The 14,718-nt window shown below is 50.4% G+C and overlaps 2 protein-coding genes across 3 annotated transcripts in view; one reads left to right on the top strand and one right to left on the bottom strand.

The window, feature by feature from the left end:
• The window catches only part of Fur2 (furin-like protease 2), a 61,168-nt gene extending 48,994 nt beyond the window's left edge, over positions 1-12,174 (bottom strand). The window contains exon 1 of one of the 2 annotated variants that reach the window (XM_025306231.1): positions 11,893-12,174. The gene's annotated coding sequence lies outside the window, so the exon portion shown is untranslated. Of the gene's footprint in view, positions 1-10,380; positions 10,921-11,892 lie in introns of those variants that run through there. The other variant, XM_025306230.1, reaches the window with a different exon arrangement.
• Positions 12,175-12,922: 748 nt separating this feature from the next.
• RpS17 (ribosomal protein S17) lies at positions 12,923-13,982 on the top strand. The gene is made up of 3 exons (XM_011142870.3): positions 12,923-13,016; positions 13,304-13,455; positions 13,667-13,982. Exons 1-3 carry the CDS (start codon positions 13,014-13,016, stop codon positions 13,902-13,904), a joined length of 393 nt encoding a protein of 130 aa, XP_011141172.1. The 5' UTR covers positions 12,923-13,013; the 3' UTR covers positions 13,905-13,982.
• Positions 13,983-14,718: the final 736 nt, after the last annotated feature.

The raw sequence follows: 14,718 nt of genomic DNA, 5'->3' as shown, positions 1-14,718 counted from the left end.
GGGGGGTGAGGATGGGGCAGGAGAGGAGAGACGAGACCGAGAGCGGGGCGCTCTTCCTTGCGAGAAGTTGGCGGGATTATAAAGGTGAAGGAAAGTTTGATGGCCGCGCGCGATACTCTCGCTCGCTCGCGCGCGCGACGAAATAATGATCTAAAAATCATTTCCCGCAAAGTCCGGCGAATCAGCCGCGGCGGGATCAGCCGTTACGCGATCGAATTGAGTCCGCCGACGGGGATAAAGAGGAATTCGAGTGGAACTCGCTGAAACGTGGCGAAAGCTTTCGATGATCAAATTTCGATTGTGAACTATGCGACGTGTATATCTATATATAGCCGTTGCGCGCTGAAGTTCAGTAAGTAACTGGTAGACTGGTGCAAAAGGAGAAGTCCGTTTCCACGGCAGTGTCGATAGTTACCGGGCGAAACGAGCGAAAGGCCGAACACGAGTTGAGTTTGAAGTTAATCGGGCTCTCTCACGAAACCGTTACCGCTCTTAATGAGTCGGGAAATAGACTAAAATACCTAACAGATATGATGATTTATGCGCGTTCTAATTAAAGACACATAAGGCGCTTCTGGAATTGTTGTAAATAAATAAGAGACGCGCGGCCCCGGGGGGAGCGCCCGGTCTAATTAGCGAAATAGCGAGCACGCGGGAGATTTCACTACGCGGCAAATAAATTACCTCATAGGAACTCGGCAACATTATGACAGCCGCGCTCGTCTTATCACGCATTAATCGCGCAAAATTCCCAGGCTGCGGGGGCTCCTTTTAATTTCGCCCCGTTTCACGCGTTGTTGCGTTTACACTTACTCGCAACAAGTGGTTACGATCGTAAGAGCAGATTGCCATTTTTTACAGATGCGACGATTTTGTTCGTTCGTTCGTTCGTTCGTCTGTTGCTCCGTTCGCAACGGCCCTCCTCCGCTCCGCGCGTCTCGCGCGGCGGATTAATCCGACAGCCGTTGCTGAATCCGCGAATCAAATAAAAACTCCCGGAATCGCTCGTGTTTTAAATTCGTTTGGGAAAGTTCGCGAGAGAACGGCGGGCGCATGGGCCGGAAATGCGCGCCAGGTCGGCGGCCAACGTCGAGAAAAAGACGAACCCGCAGAGTATCCCGAATTAGTTTCTTTACGGAACTGATCTCCCGGGAAACATCCGCTTGTGCGGAGTAATTCCGTGGCCGCGCTTCCTCGCGCGCGCTATAGCGACGGTACGCGCGCATTATCGCGTCTTCTGCCATCTTATCGTCCGTAAGTGTCTCGTTCGCCGCTCGAAGAGCAGTGTAGACGCGCGCGCGCGCGCGCGCACACACACACGACAGACGCAAGCGAGCACGAAGTATTCGCGTTTACGCTCGCCGTACGTTCGTTCGTTCGTTCGTTCACGTGAGCTCATTAAAGCCCGAACGTAAAATGAGACGGTCCTTTGACGCGAGCCGCGCGTCCGACATCTTGCTTTGATAATAAATGAAACGCTACCGGAATCCGGCAAACGCTCACAACGCGCACCGACGACAGATCGGGACTTGAAATTAAACGTTTCATCCGGAGGATATTAGAGAGATTACGAGCCAGCTTGTTTAATGTATGAATTTTCGGAACCCGAAGCGCGCACGATGGCGCATTCCCCGCAATATTCTCCCGTCGTCGTGGTGACGCGTCGCGCGTCGAGGCAAAAACATTGTAATTCGCAACAACGTGATAAAATTCGTCGCGCTAACGCGACGCACTCCGACTCGCGAAATACCCGAATGGATAAATGTCAAATGAATGCATTACCCGACACTGCACACAAATCTAAATAGATAATATAAATAAAAGCGCCCGGCCGAACGCGCGAGAGCGTTGGCTGTGCATACGCGTGAGCGGGTGAGGGGGGAGGGTCGAAGGGAGGGGGGTTAAACCGATTGAGAGAGGAAACCGTGCCGTTCTCGTTGCGAAATTGGCATTTTTTCGGGCATTCTCTCGCGAATTTCGAGAGAGAGAGAGAGAGAGAGAGAGAGAGAGAGAGAGAGAGAGCGAAAGAGAGAGAGAGAGAGAGAGAGAGAGAGAGAGAGCTCGATGAATCGGCAAAAGAGCGACGCGCGAGCGCGAGGGAGAAAAATCTATCAACTCTGATAATATGTATGGAATTAATTTCGCACATTACAAATTTGCGCGTTACGAGAGGAATGAAGGGGGATAATATCGAAAAGAGATTGAATTACGAGGCCGTTTGCTCGACGCGATGCTTGGCTGCTAATTAGCGGCATTGCATACGTCGAAAGCGTGAAAAATGCGCCCTCGGCACGTGCGCGCGGCACTCTTGTCGGATAATTTTATCCTCGCGCGATTAGCAAATTATTTACTCGTAACGATCAATCTACCGCTGGCTCTCGTAAGCCCGATGATATTCCGCGTAATTGGAAATCTAAAGAGCCTTGGGACAATCAATTCGCAATGTTCATCAAGTACTGCAAATCATTCGCTTAACAGTGTAATTTGTTTGTCATTATGCATCTCCGCCGACGTATCGGCGTGACATTCAAGCGTTCCTAGAAACGATCCGTCGAAAAACGATCTCGAGTCTCGAGAGACGCGAGCGTGACGTTCGAATAACGAGTAGCTGCACGAGTTCAGCTTCGATGGCGTCAAGAAGAGGCTGTCGCGTCTTTAGCGAGACGTCGCCTCAACGCCCGAGTGTCTTCGACGTCACGTGCTATTTAAATTACTATCTGCAAAATAGACAGAGCCGTGCGCGCTCGGCAATTTCGCGAGTTCACTTAGAGGGACGATCCACGAAGGAACAAACGAGCGAGCGGACGGACGAGCGAAGAACCGGCGTCGCGAAGAATATAAACTCGTCTCGAGACGAAACTTGGGGCGCTCCACGGCTGCGTTAATGACCGCAGAAGTTAAATCCCCCCGGGTGAATACGGCTCGGCAATAAAGCGTTTCTGGCTAGGCAGCTGCGTTTGCCGCGAGAAATACGGTCAGCGAGACCGACGCGAATTCTCGCCCCGAGAACAGGATCGCTCAGCTGTTAACGCTTCCGCATCACCCCATTCCGCGTGTACGCGATGTTAACAACTTACGGGAGAATATTTAACCCTGCAGCGGACGCACCGCAGAAACACGTCGCATCAGCGCGCACGTGGCGCGCGCTCGCGTACCGCAGGGACGCCGACGGGGGCGCCGCGTATGCACCCCCCGCGGCCCGGTGCGCAGCGAAGGTTAACACAACGTGCGGAAAAGAGGTTATCCTAATTAGCGCGAGATCTCGCAGTAGCGCGGAAACTCACAGTGGCGGAAGTAAAGAGTACATAACAAAAAGCAAGAGGGAGCAGCAAGAAGGTACTCGCGCGCTACTCACGGACGGGACGGGACGGGACGTGAGCCCGTGCTACGTCGAGGGGGGAATTAATTAAAGAATTACACAAATTCGCACGGCACGGCACACGATCCAGGTCGCAGTTGGCAATGAATTCCCGAGCTTAACGAAGTCTCTCCCGATTGCCGGACTGCAACAATCGCTCGGGAGTTGAAAGAGAGACCGCCGCCGCCACCGCCGGCGCCGCTCGCGTCCTACAGATCTTCCGTCCCGGACAAGTTGGACGACGATGTCGTCCCGGCCGTTTCCCAGCAATTAAACGTTTCCGTATTCCCGCGGTGTGCACGAACGAATTCTCAAGTCGTTCGTAGCGAGAGAGAAATATAAGAAAGTGAGACGCACACGAAGAACGGAGAGACTGGCGATTCCCCTCCGGCGACAATATCGAAGAGAGTCAAAACTCTCTTTTGCTCCTCTTTCACCCTCAAACATGATTTTCTGCCGTCTCCCCTCCCCTCCCACTCCCCTCACCCCGGTCTTGTTTCGGGAATGAGAAACGAACCACGAGAGATCGTAATACCGCACGTACGCCCGTATGGGATAAGAGTAACAGAGAGACTGAAACCGCGATACGAATGGCAAGTACAATACATGCACGATCGGCCGCCGTTCGACATCGCGAATGTGCGTGAATAAGCTGCGTTACGTGAGTGCGTGCGTGCGTGCCTCTTTCGCGGGAGGTCTCGCACACGTGCCATGTTCGCCCGTATCGCCGATAGAATTATCGATGACGCTGCGGGTCGAGTGGCGAGCAAAGCGCCAGGAGAAAAAGGATGAGCGACGTAAGAGAGCGCTGTAATTGATAGATTCGCTCGCGAAGGAGAGAGGGAGGAACTTCCCGGCCGCGGAAGTTACATGAATCGCGCGATAATTTTCACCGTCGACCTATCCCGGCGGGAGAATCATTTCGGGCTCACATTCTCGCGCACGTTTCTTTTTTTCCGTTATTCAAATGCAAGACGCCGCAGAGCCGACCGCGGCGCTCGCCGCGAAGGACGAGAGACTCGAAATTTCTCAAAGTGACGATTGCGCGCGCCTCACTCTTCCGACAATCGTACTGTGCGCGCGGTGTTCTTTCCTCGCTGAGAATATCCGCCCGAGTGCAACACCTCCGATTGAGACGTTCATGCTCGAAATAATGGTAATCGACATTTTCGCATTAAGCCTTGAGAATCGCGTGCGGTTTCTTACAAGCGGATCGCACGCGAGAGCGAGGGTTTCGCTTCGACGATATTAAACGCGATATCAAACGTAAATTTCCGTGATTAATCGCGGCTTGTATATATCGCGCGCTCGTGATAAATTACGTCTAATATTATATTTCTCGCTAGACACTATCGGACAGTCTGATCGCGTTTCCTCCTGAATATTTCATAGGCCTGTGCGCAATCGGCCGGTGATCAGTGCGCGCATTGAAAAGAGGATTTACATTGTACCTTCGTCTACGCACACACACCCTGTAGACAGATACAGATTCGTGTCGTAGAGCAGATGGTGATGCGCACGCGCGCGCGCACACACATACACACACACACACACACAGGAAAATGTCGTTTTTCCGACGCGCCACACGCCGCAGCTTCTTTCATATCGAGAGCGCGAAATGGAAATTCCATTTGTGGCGTTTCCAAAGAACGACAGTGCTTTTTGCCTTAGTTTCCGCTGGGAATAAATTGCTTCGGTTTTTCACGCGCGGAACAGCGGGAGGAATCCGTCTTGTCGTTTTAACGATCGGCCGATTGCGCCAGCTGAGCGCAGCGTCGACGTAAGTAAACGGAAATGTTTGCCGACGCACTTTTACTGCGGGCCTGTCGTCGGAGCAGGACAGGGAGAGACGGAGGGGAAAAACACGATGAAAATACGCGATCGACGCGTCCCATTATATTGTATTTCAAACCGATTTCGCTGGCACGGCCTGAAACGCGCGCGGCAACAAAGCGCACTTTAGAGCGTAAATGTTTCGCCGAAACGACGTGTGCGAAACCACGTGCAGGACAGTCCGGCCATGGAAAAGTCAGCGGAGTGATGCGCGGGGGAAGCGCGGTGGAAGAGGAGGCAGGGCGAGTAGAAGGGGAGCGAGCCGGTTGTGCGGAGAAAAAAAATGGAAAAACGTTACGAGTGTATTCATACGCGCCGAGGCAAAATGCCTCCGCGTAAAAGTGAATTCCGCGCGGCATGAATTTGTATGCGCTTTCGGAAAATGTTTTCGAAAACAGGCGCGCGCGTCCGCGTTGCTCCGCGTCGGCGAAACTGCGCGCGTCGCGTGCTGCGCTCAACGTAAGACAATTAATTGCGAGTAACTGTGGTCGTCCTGACACAAGTTCGTGGCGCACATCTGCCCCCCCCCCCCCCACGTGCCTCTCGTCGGTCCACACCGACCGCCTGATTCTGAATTTTATCCTTCCCTCTAAATTCGTACGCAAATTTATCACGGGCTGAAAAGCACAGGCGCTCGCTCGCTCGCGAATTCGCTTCCGCGAATCCTGGCTACCGAATGCGAAATACACGTGCGTATCGCTGCGCGATGGTACGTAAAAAAATATCGCTTTGAAAAAAATGTTTCGCCAACAAAGACCACTATCGATCGTTCTGTCAGAAAAATGTCAAAGTTCATAACGATATATGCGCGATGCGCGCGTTGGGATGCGGATAGAGTCGATCACTTTTGCTCGGATGCTTTAATTTAGTTCGGTGTATATTTCACGCGTAGATTATGCGAGTTTGCACAATGTGATTAAATGAAACCTCCAATCGCTGGAAGCCTCCATTGTATGCTTCTAAAGTGACGCCGAGGTTCTCCATGCGAGAGAGGCCTCACGCCGTCACCATGTTACACACCACTGTGTAATTACTGGCTGACGTAAAAAAAAAAAGAAAAAAAAAACGCTCTTTTTTGTACGTTGCTTCACGTGAAACGGTTTGATTATATGGCAGCGCGTCGGCTTTAAATATCGCATGTACGCTTTGGTAGATCGATAGATACGCGTATCAAGCGTTTAAGCGTACCGCAATACCCGTCTTAGTTCCGTGTATACTTGTTAGGAAAAAAAACGCACTTTGTTCGCTGTATTGTTACGAAAGCGCCGTATGTACAACAGTCGAGGAAGCCGCACACGCTCCGCGCTCTCATGACACATTTAGAGCTAAATATAGTGCGGTCGAGATCGTAGGCTAATATTGAACGCGTTCTTCGTAATTGGATAAATAAAACCCGAGAAGATGTTCACCTTCGCCGTTAAATGGGGCACTGGACTAACGGCGACGAGCGCAGGGTCTGCCGCAGCGAGCGAGCACACGCGAACGATGTCACCTAGCAATATTCGAGAAACGTGATACATGAACGGTAACCGGATAATTGTTGTCTCATAATACATAATACACGCAAAGCGTATCGACTCCCGATATTTTCGAAAATTATCCGCGAGTGTTAAATGCGGCTGAGCTGGATTCTCGCACATTGATGCGACATACGAGGTTGCGGGTCTCCTGCATATTTTGGAGTTATTTATGTTTAACCGATCTGACGAGCGCATTTTATTACGCACGTGGCAGATGCAAAAGTATTGCGGTGGACCGCACATAACGCGTTTACGGCGAAATCGCGAGGAAATATTATCGCGCCTGGGAGATATTATCGTCACTCATACAATACAGGTTGCGTCGCATCGATCGCGCATCCTGTTCCTTTCCGCGCCGCTTCGGAAGTCGCTTTATGCGGATCCGATATGCGCTAATCACCGGTATTTATACGTATCACTGTCGGCGGGCGCGCCGGCATGCAGGCAACGGTCGTTTAATCGCGAGCTTAAATATAGCAACGTAATTGCGGGCGAAAGCGCACTTTTCGCGCACGATTAAAAGCAACCGCACCCGCCGATAATTGGACACGATCAACATCGCGCCGGAAAGTCACGGGCGTTAAGCCGCAACGGTATGATACGCTCGTGTGAGGTAAGGAGAAACGATGACTTTTATTTAATCACGCATCGATCGTCGCAGCCGAGATTATTTCATCATCGATCGGTCGAGCGAAATCGCTCAGGATAAACTTGATTCGTCATTAATAAATCGTTCTGGGGGAAAAAGGAGAAAAGGAAAAAGGAAAACAGAAAGCTTTTTCCTCACATTCTCACGAAAAAAATGAAGCACGAGACAAAATCGAAATATTACGTCGCCCGGAGAAACATTCACCGTCCGCGACTTTTCCCCGTCACGTCGATTAAATCCCACATTAAATCTCGACTTTCTATTCTACGGAGGATTAAACGCTGCAAGCCGGAAATTTTCACGCGGCTGTTCGACGCATTAGACGCCGGCGAGTGTTTACTGTGCGCGACACCCACGCAAGCAAGTAATTTTCCACCGAGGTACCAGTCCTCGCCGCGGATGATAAAACGTGCGGGAAAAAACGATGGTAGGAAAGGGAAGCGCTGCGCGCGCGACCCGGTTGCGTCAAGACGGCAGGAACGAAGTATACATCACGGAGGAGTCGGAGGATCGCGGGAGGATATTCCGTCGTACGCTGTAATTACGCAGTATTACGAGCGGCGTTACGACGGGGATGTTACATTAACGCCGCGGCTCGTGTTGTACGAGACGCGCGCGCGCGCGCGCGCGAGAATTAAGAAGACGGAATTAAAGCGGAGCTGCAAATTCGCTCGCGCGACTGGCTTTACGACGGACGACGACGTCACGAACCGAAGTGTAAAGGCACCTCTGCACGATCTATATAACGCCCGACGAAGCTGACAGAATTATGCCACGTATGCACGGACAAAATACTCGGTACGCGTAGCTGGATTTTCCCCAGAGATCGAACCAAAATTCTCGACGCAGACAAAAGATTAATTGAATTTACGTGACAATGAGCGAAGCATACGATTATTCTGGTTGAAGGAAACAGAATTTTGGACTTTTTAAAACCGAATTTGATTCGATAAGAGTCGGAAATTCAGTTGCCTTCAATCGAAACGCATTTGGTCACCACCACGTCTCTACGATCAATCTTTTCCTCCCTGCAGGAGCAGGAAGATACCGGCAGTTCGGTCCATTATCAATTATCTCCCACGAGTTTTAAAACAACAATGTTGAGAGAAATGCTTCTTTGATTGCGATAACAAAAGCATCGTTTCTGATTCATGAGTTTCCGCCGGATCCCCGCCGCGTTCTCTCGGCTGCACCGAGAGAATTTTTTTCTCCTGTGTGTAAAAGTCGTGAATTTGAACGGGAAAATATTGCATGGAAAAGCATCGGGAGAGAGAAATTACTCGTTTGAAAAATTAGAACTTCTCAGCCGCTTTTGTTGGAAACTAGTTGCTCGCGTCTTGTATCTCGGCGGGGTGATTCCCGGGACTCCTCCGGGCGAATTCTTGCGCGCATTATAAATCGCGTAAAACAGGCTTAAAGGACACGGGGAAAGGAGAGTGCTCGCCGCCCGCTCTCGCTCGTCGACTCCTCTAATGCCCGCATATTTCGCGACACGTCGCGCGGAGTCGCGCGGAGGCGACAGCGACTCCGAGTCGCGCAGCGCGTGATATTTCTCGCGCGCAACGTTTCATGCATACGGGACATCGATGACGATTTTTCAGCGCGACTTCTTCGGTGTGTACCGCTGACGGATCGCCGTACTTGCTTTCCGCGCATTTATTACACAACGTAAGTGTGTGGGATCATTGAAACTTCCGATAAATGGGTCAACGTGGAGTCTTCGGAGCAAGGAGTGAAATTGATTATCACGAGGTGATTTACGTGCCACGTATGATCGTTCAATCGACCGATATTGACAGTTTTCGTCTAGTCACGTAATTAAAATGTCCAAGTATCTTCGGCAAACTCGAACACCGCAACGAGAATAACGCAAAAAGTACGCGCGACAATGACTCGGTATATTTGTATTTTCAGCTTAATGCGTGTGTGTGTGTGTGTGTGTGTGTGTGTGTGTATCTTGGACTATATTTAACGCCGACAAATCTATTTATATGTACAGCGATGTTGCACGTTATCTCACGCGAAAGCATCAGTAAGGAGAACACTTAACAAATGATCCTTTCAATGCCACGTCAAAAAATAAATACATAATAGTCTATGTGCCGGTATATTTATCGTAGGACAATTTTCGGATAAGTATTTCGAGTATCACGAAGCGAAACGAAATTTCACTAGATCGCGACGCGCGGCCGGGACGGTCAAGGCCGACCTCGATTTTCGTCGAAAGCGAAAGAGATGGGAGACGCGCACGACCTTTCGCGGAGAAGTTCCGAATAAGAACGTCGATTAAAAACGCTCGCTCATTCGAGTCGTAGCGCGCGACTCTCGCGGTAAGAAATCGGCGAAGGACGAACGAACGAGCGAGCGAGCGAACGTGCTGAGGAGAAAGTCGTTGACGGAATAGCTGGAACACGCTGGCTATCAGCTGACGGAAACGAAGGCCGCGAGCGACGAAACACGGCGAAGCGCTGATGAATCGCGATACATCACGACGACGAGAATAACGGCTATGATCCGAAAAAAATGCAACGTGCCATTCGTCAGCTTTAGTCATCGCGCTCTTTCGTTTTTTCCCGGCATCGCCGCCGCTCATCGGAATTTAGACCTCGGGGGAGCGCGAGAGTTTAATTTAAGAATACGTAAGGCAAGGCTGGCTAACGAAAACTTCAGTAACGATTAACGGTCCACGTTATACAAGCCGGGCGATCTGAAAGTGTCCGTGGAATTTGGGTCAAGTCTCCGGCCGAACACATGCCAGTGCTTTTAACGTCTAAATTAATAACGATGATGATAAACCGATATTAGACGCGAGGAGAGAACGACGAGCAAAGGAGAGGAGAGGAGAAGTGAGATGAGGAAAGACGAGAGAAGGAAAAAGACAAAGTTAGCGAGAAAGAGAACGGAATGAATCACTGCGAGTGACGAGAACGAGCAACGGCTAACGTCACGTCGAACTTGACGTCCGGTGACCCCGATGTGTATCGCGCGACTTCGAGCGCGAGCAAGATGCGAAGACTTACCCGACTGACGTACGGTCGTTCGTTTCCAGCCGATGACAGATTTCCAAAGGCGGGGAGGGGATGACAGACTCGTCAGGAACTCGAAGATCACGGCGGACGTGAACGGATCGACACACGATAGTACGGCGATAATACGGCCTGGCTCGCGACTATCTCTTGGCGATGCTCCGCGACATATTCTTCTTTCGACACGACACGACAGGCTGCTCTCTCTCTCTCTCTCTCTCTGTCTCTCTTGACGAGATGAGTAGTCTCCGATCAGACTGCCGCTGACATGTGCGTGGAGAGCGAACGAGAGACACGACGAGCCCGCACTCGCGATTATTACAACAGGACGCCCGTGTGACGGAAGGAGGAACAGCGAGGAAGAGATAGAGATAGGCAGATAGACAGAGAGAAAGACGCGGCCGAATTTCCTGCCCGACAGCGACAGCTACCCGATCGCGCGCGCGCGCTTCTCCGTACCGCCGCCGAGTGTAGCGCACCGAGCGTAGCACCGCGCACTGACTGCTCTCGCTCCGTTCACCAAGGCGATAAACAAACTCACCGCGCGTCTCCCTCTCGCCGTGACTCCCCGTCCGCACTGCCGCCTCGCGTCCCTCTCACTCGCGCACGAAATCTCTCGTTCCCACTCGCGCACCAAACCTCGCAACGCGTTCGCGATCCTCGTCGCACTGAGGCACGCGCTGACTCCGCCGTCCCACTCTGCGACGCGCACGCGCCCCTCCCCTTTGTTCCCCTTCGCAACCCCGCAAACTTTACGTCACTCCACCGCCAGCAAGGACGTTCTTCTCCCTCCAGCCAATAGCGCGCGGCAGCAGCAGAGCGCCACACGTCGTTTATAACCCTGAATGTTTCCTTTTTTTCCGCCGCGGATCGGACTTGAGGGAGAAGTAACGAGTAAAAGCGCATTGTTCCTCGCTCCCTTTCGTTCCTCCGAGAGATATCCGCGGCAGATACGCCGGTGAATAATGCCTCATGACGGCGCTTCGAGATGCGCGCACGTTCTACGTGCCGCCGCGGAGCGCGCGCGTTTCCCTTGGCGCCATCTTCGGGAAATGACGATCAAACGATAGAATCGCGGAACGAGAAAGAGAGAGAGAGAGAGAGAGAGAGAGAGAAAAGGGACGCTCGCGTTTCGGGGGTATAGCAGATGTTCGGGGAATCAAAGTATCGTTGACGACGCGGTGCACTCTCTTCACATATAACTTCAATAAGGATGAACAAATGTCTAATGACTTATCCGTCGAGTGTATCTCGAATTGCATCGATAATTGCATCGATAAAAGTCGGTAATACTGCCTTAGCAGCGGGATACGCATACGATAATGCAGCGAACCTCAAGTCGGGCTTACCGACTCTGCCTCGACTAATGTATATGTATATGTATATGTATACGTATGCATCTTCGTTCCGTCTCCATTACGTTACAAAGAAACAGACGGTTAACTTGCATCTGCTTCAAGTTCGCGAACAGAGAATGCACAATTCGACGGACAAAGTTTCACAAACCTGCTATATGCAACAGCCTCTGTCCGGACGATGCTTAGTTTCCATTCTCATCGACGACTTGCAAATGTAATACGCAGCAATTTGAAACCTCCAACCGCCATGATCAACAGACGCACGATACTCCGTCCCGTACTTTCGGCTGTCCAGTTTCGCAAGATGTTGTTCACGACGACTGTTCGACGATTCGTCGTCGCGACACACGCACGCGAGACTCTCTCAGCACTCCCGGTGACGATTCAAGCGCGAGACTCGCCTGAGACGAGCCGACATCGCCGTGATACCGGAGAATCCAAATTACCGCGTCCCGGTCACTCCGTAACTGACAATCAACATGGCGGCGCCTTCGATTCTCGAAGTGCGACATTCGATTCTGAGATCGATATTCAACAACCCGACTTTGCACACGACTTTACGAATCGTTAATTATCCATCAGTTTGCGCTTGCTTCTTGCAAAATACATTGATCCAAACGAATAAATCATTACAGTAACAAGACAAATTAATTAGTCCAAAGAAATAAAATATATCTTATGCACTGATTGAAAGTCATGAGATAAGACAATTGGTCTGTTCTTTTTAGCTGCACTGCGGAACTAGTGCGATAAGTTAGAATGAGACAACTCTATATTTTTTCTCACTTTAACTTATTGCACCAGTTCAGTAGTGCAGCTAAAAAGAACCGACCAAATATGCTGAAGCTACTTTGGAGAGGTAATTTCCATGCGCGATATATTAACGTAAACAATGCTGTCGCGCATCTTCGAGCGCCACGTGAAAATACTTGAACAAATGCACGAAGGTTCGCTTCGACGACCTAAAAGCGTTCGTAAAAGCGCGAGATGAAACTTACGGATACGAGTGAGCCGAGGAACCTCTGGATAACGATAATTGTCGTCCAATGAATATTGCATTACGAGCTAATTACTCACGCATATCGGCAGTCGTGCAAACTGCGATGAAGAACTTGGGCTCTTACTCGGAACGTATCGGATGGTAAAGCAAACGCTTCGTTAGTTCGTGACTCCACCGCTGGTGTCGACGAGAGATTGCATCAGACGATTCGGACGCAGTAACGATACTCTGCCATTTGGTTTTAGTTTTTGGTACAAGTACTAGACAACATGGTGCGTATATCGAGATATCTTATAATTTTAATCCGTAAAAATCGCAACGATCCACAATGACCTGCCGGTGATTAACGCGTGTCCGTTTCACAAGGGACTTATTTGGTCCGGGAACGCGAATATTAATCGGCCGTGAACCGACATGATCGATAATTTAGGTCGGGATTTAGGTTATGTGTGGATTTTAATAGTGCGGGAACATACACAACAATTGTGCGCGATAAACCTTATACATGCTAATTGTGCATTACTGCTGACTCAAATCATTATCTTTCCTTCGTTCACAGAGTCGCGTTAGGACAAAGACGGTCAAGAAAGCCGCGAAGCTGATTATCGAGAAGTATTATCCACGTCTCACGTTGGATTTTCATACGAACAAGAGGATATGCGAGGAGATCGCTATCATCCCCAGCAAATCCTTGCGCAATAAAATTGCCGGGTGAGTATTGCAGCTACAGTTCATTCAACAAATTACAGTTCTGAACAGCTTGTATCGTCATTATTCTGTCCAGTGATTAATGGCTGCAACATGCATGCTCTATAAACTACCAAGCTGACTACTAACTTCATAATATCTGGATATGTTTGCTGGTTTTTAAGCATAACTTATAGTGATACGATAATCATTATTGTTGTATTTTTGTCATTAGATTTGTTACTCACCTGATGAAGAGGCTTAGGCACAGTCAGGTACGTGGTATCTCCATCAAGCTGCAGGAAGAAGAGAGGGAACGCAGAGACAACTATGTTCCTGAGGTCTCTGCTTTGGAACACGATATCATCGAAGTTGACCCAGAAACTAAGGAGATGTTGAAGATGCTGGAGTTCAACAACATCACTGGGCTCCAACTCACACAACCTGTACCACAATTTAGCAGGCGATCTTAAATAACTTTCTCCTTACTTGATAAACATGGTTGGTTTTGCATTTTTCAATAAAATAGCAGACTAACGTACACGACAGTGTGTGCTGTGTTGTACTTGCCGCGGCGTTCGCCCCTCCGTGAACCTCGATCATGGATAACCTCAAAAGTCCACTTGGCATCGAGAGTGTTCTCAAACGATTGCGCGTTCGATCAAGCTCTCCCGGTTATCAGTAGCCGGATGCAAACGCCGCGCGAAAAAATAGTATCCCGTCGGGAGAAACAATCGAAAATGATACGATTCATAAACGCGTGACGTACGAGAAAAAAGAAAGTAACGAGAGCGAAGGCGATAACGCGCATGCGCTCAGTTCGCCATCTTAATCGCACTGGACGAAACGTGCGACGATCGCCCGTGTCACATCCCGAGCTCAAAGTGCATTTGAAGCGAAACGCTTACTCCCGTGGGCTACATGAAGCATAAACGGTAAAACCTCGTGGTCCTGCATTCGCCCGGTCTGCGCCGCACACACACAGACACACGAATAATTATGTTATCGCATATTTGCGCGACATCGGAAACGACGACGACGACGACGTCGCCGCCGTTAGTCACCCCGCATTAATTTCTCATGTCCGCATCTGTCGCGTCTCGGCTCGAAAAACATCGACTGCCTCTGGTCGCGCTAGACATCGATATCATCGCCGACGGGAGTATCGCGTAGCCGTTGGAATAAAACCGGTAGCCCCCTGGCTCGCGACAATTCTCACGTCGGCGCGCGACCGAGGGGCGGGAGATTCGGCAGGGTTGCGACTATATCCTTGGAACGACGACACGG

The sequence above is a fragment of the Harpegnathos saltator genome, unplaced genomic scaffold, assembly GCF_003227715.2.
Source record: "Harpegnathos saltator strain DR-91 unplaced genomic scaffold, Hsal_v8.6 scaffold772, whole genome shotgun sequence".
In the NCBI taxonomy this organism is placed as follows: Eukaryota; Metazoa; Arthropoda; class Insecta; order Hymenoptera; family Formicidae; genus Harpegnathos; species Harpegnathos saltator.
Note: the sequence above shows the minus strand (reverse complement) of the source record. Positions and strands in the feature narration are given on the sequence as shown.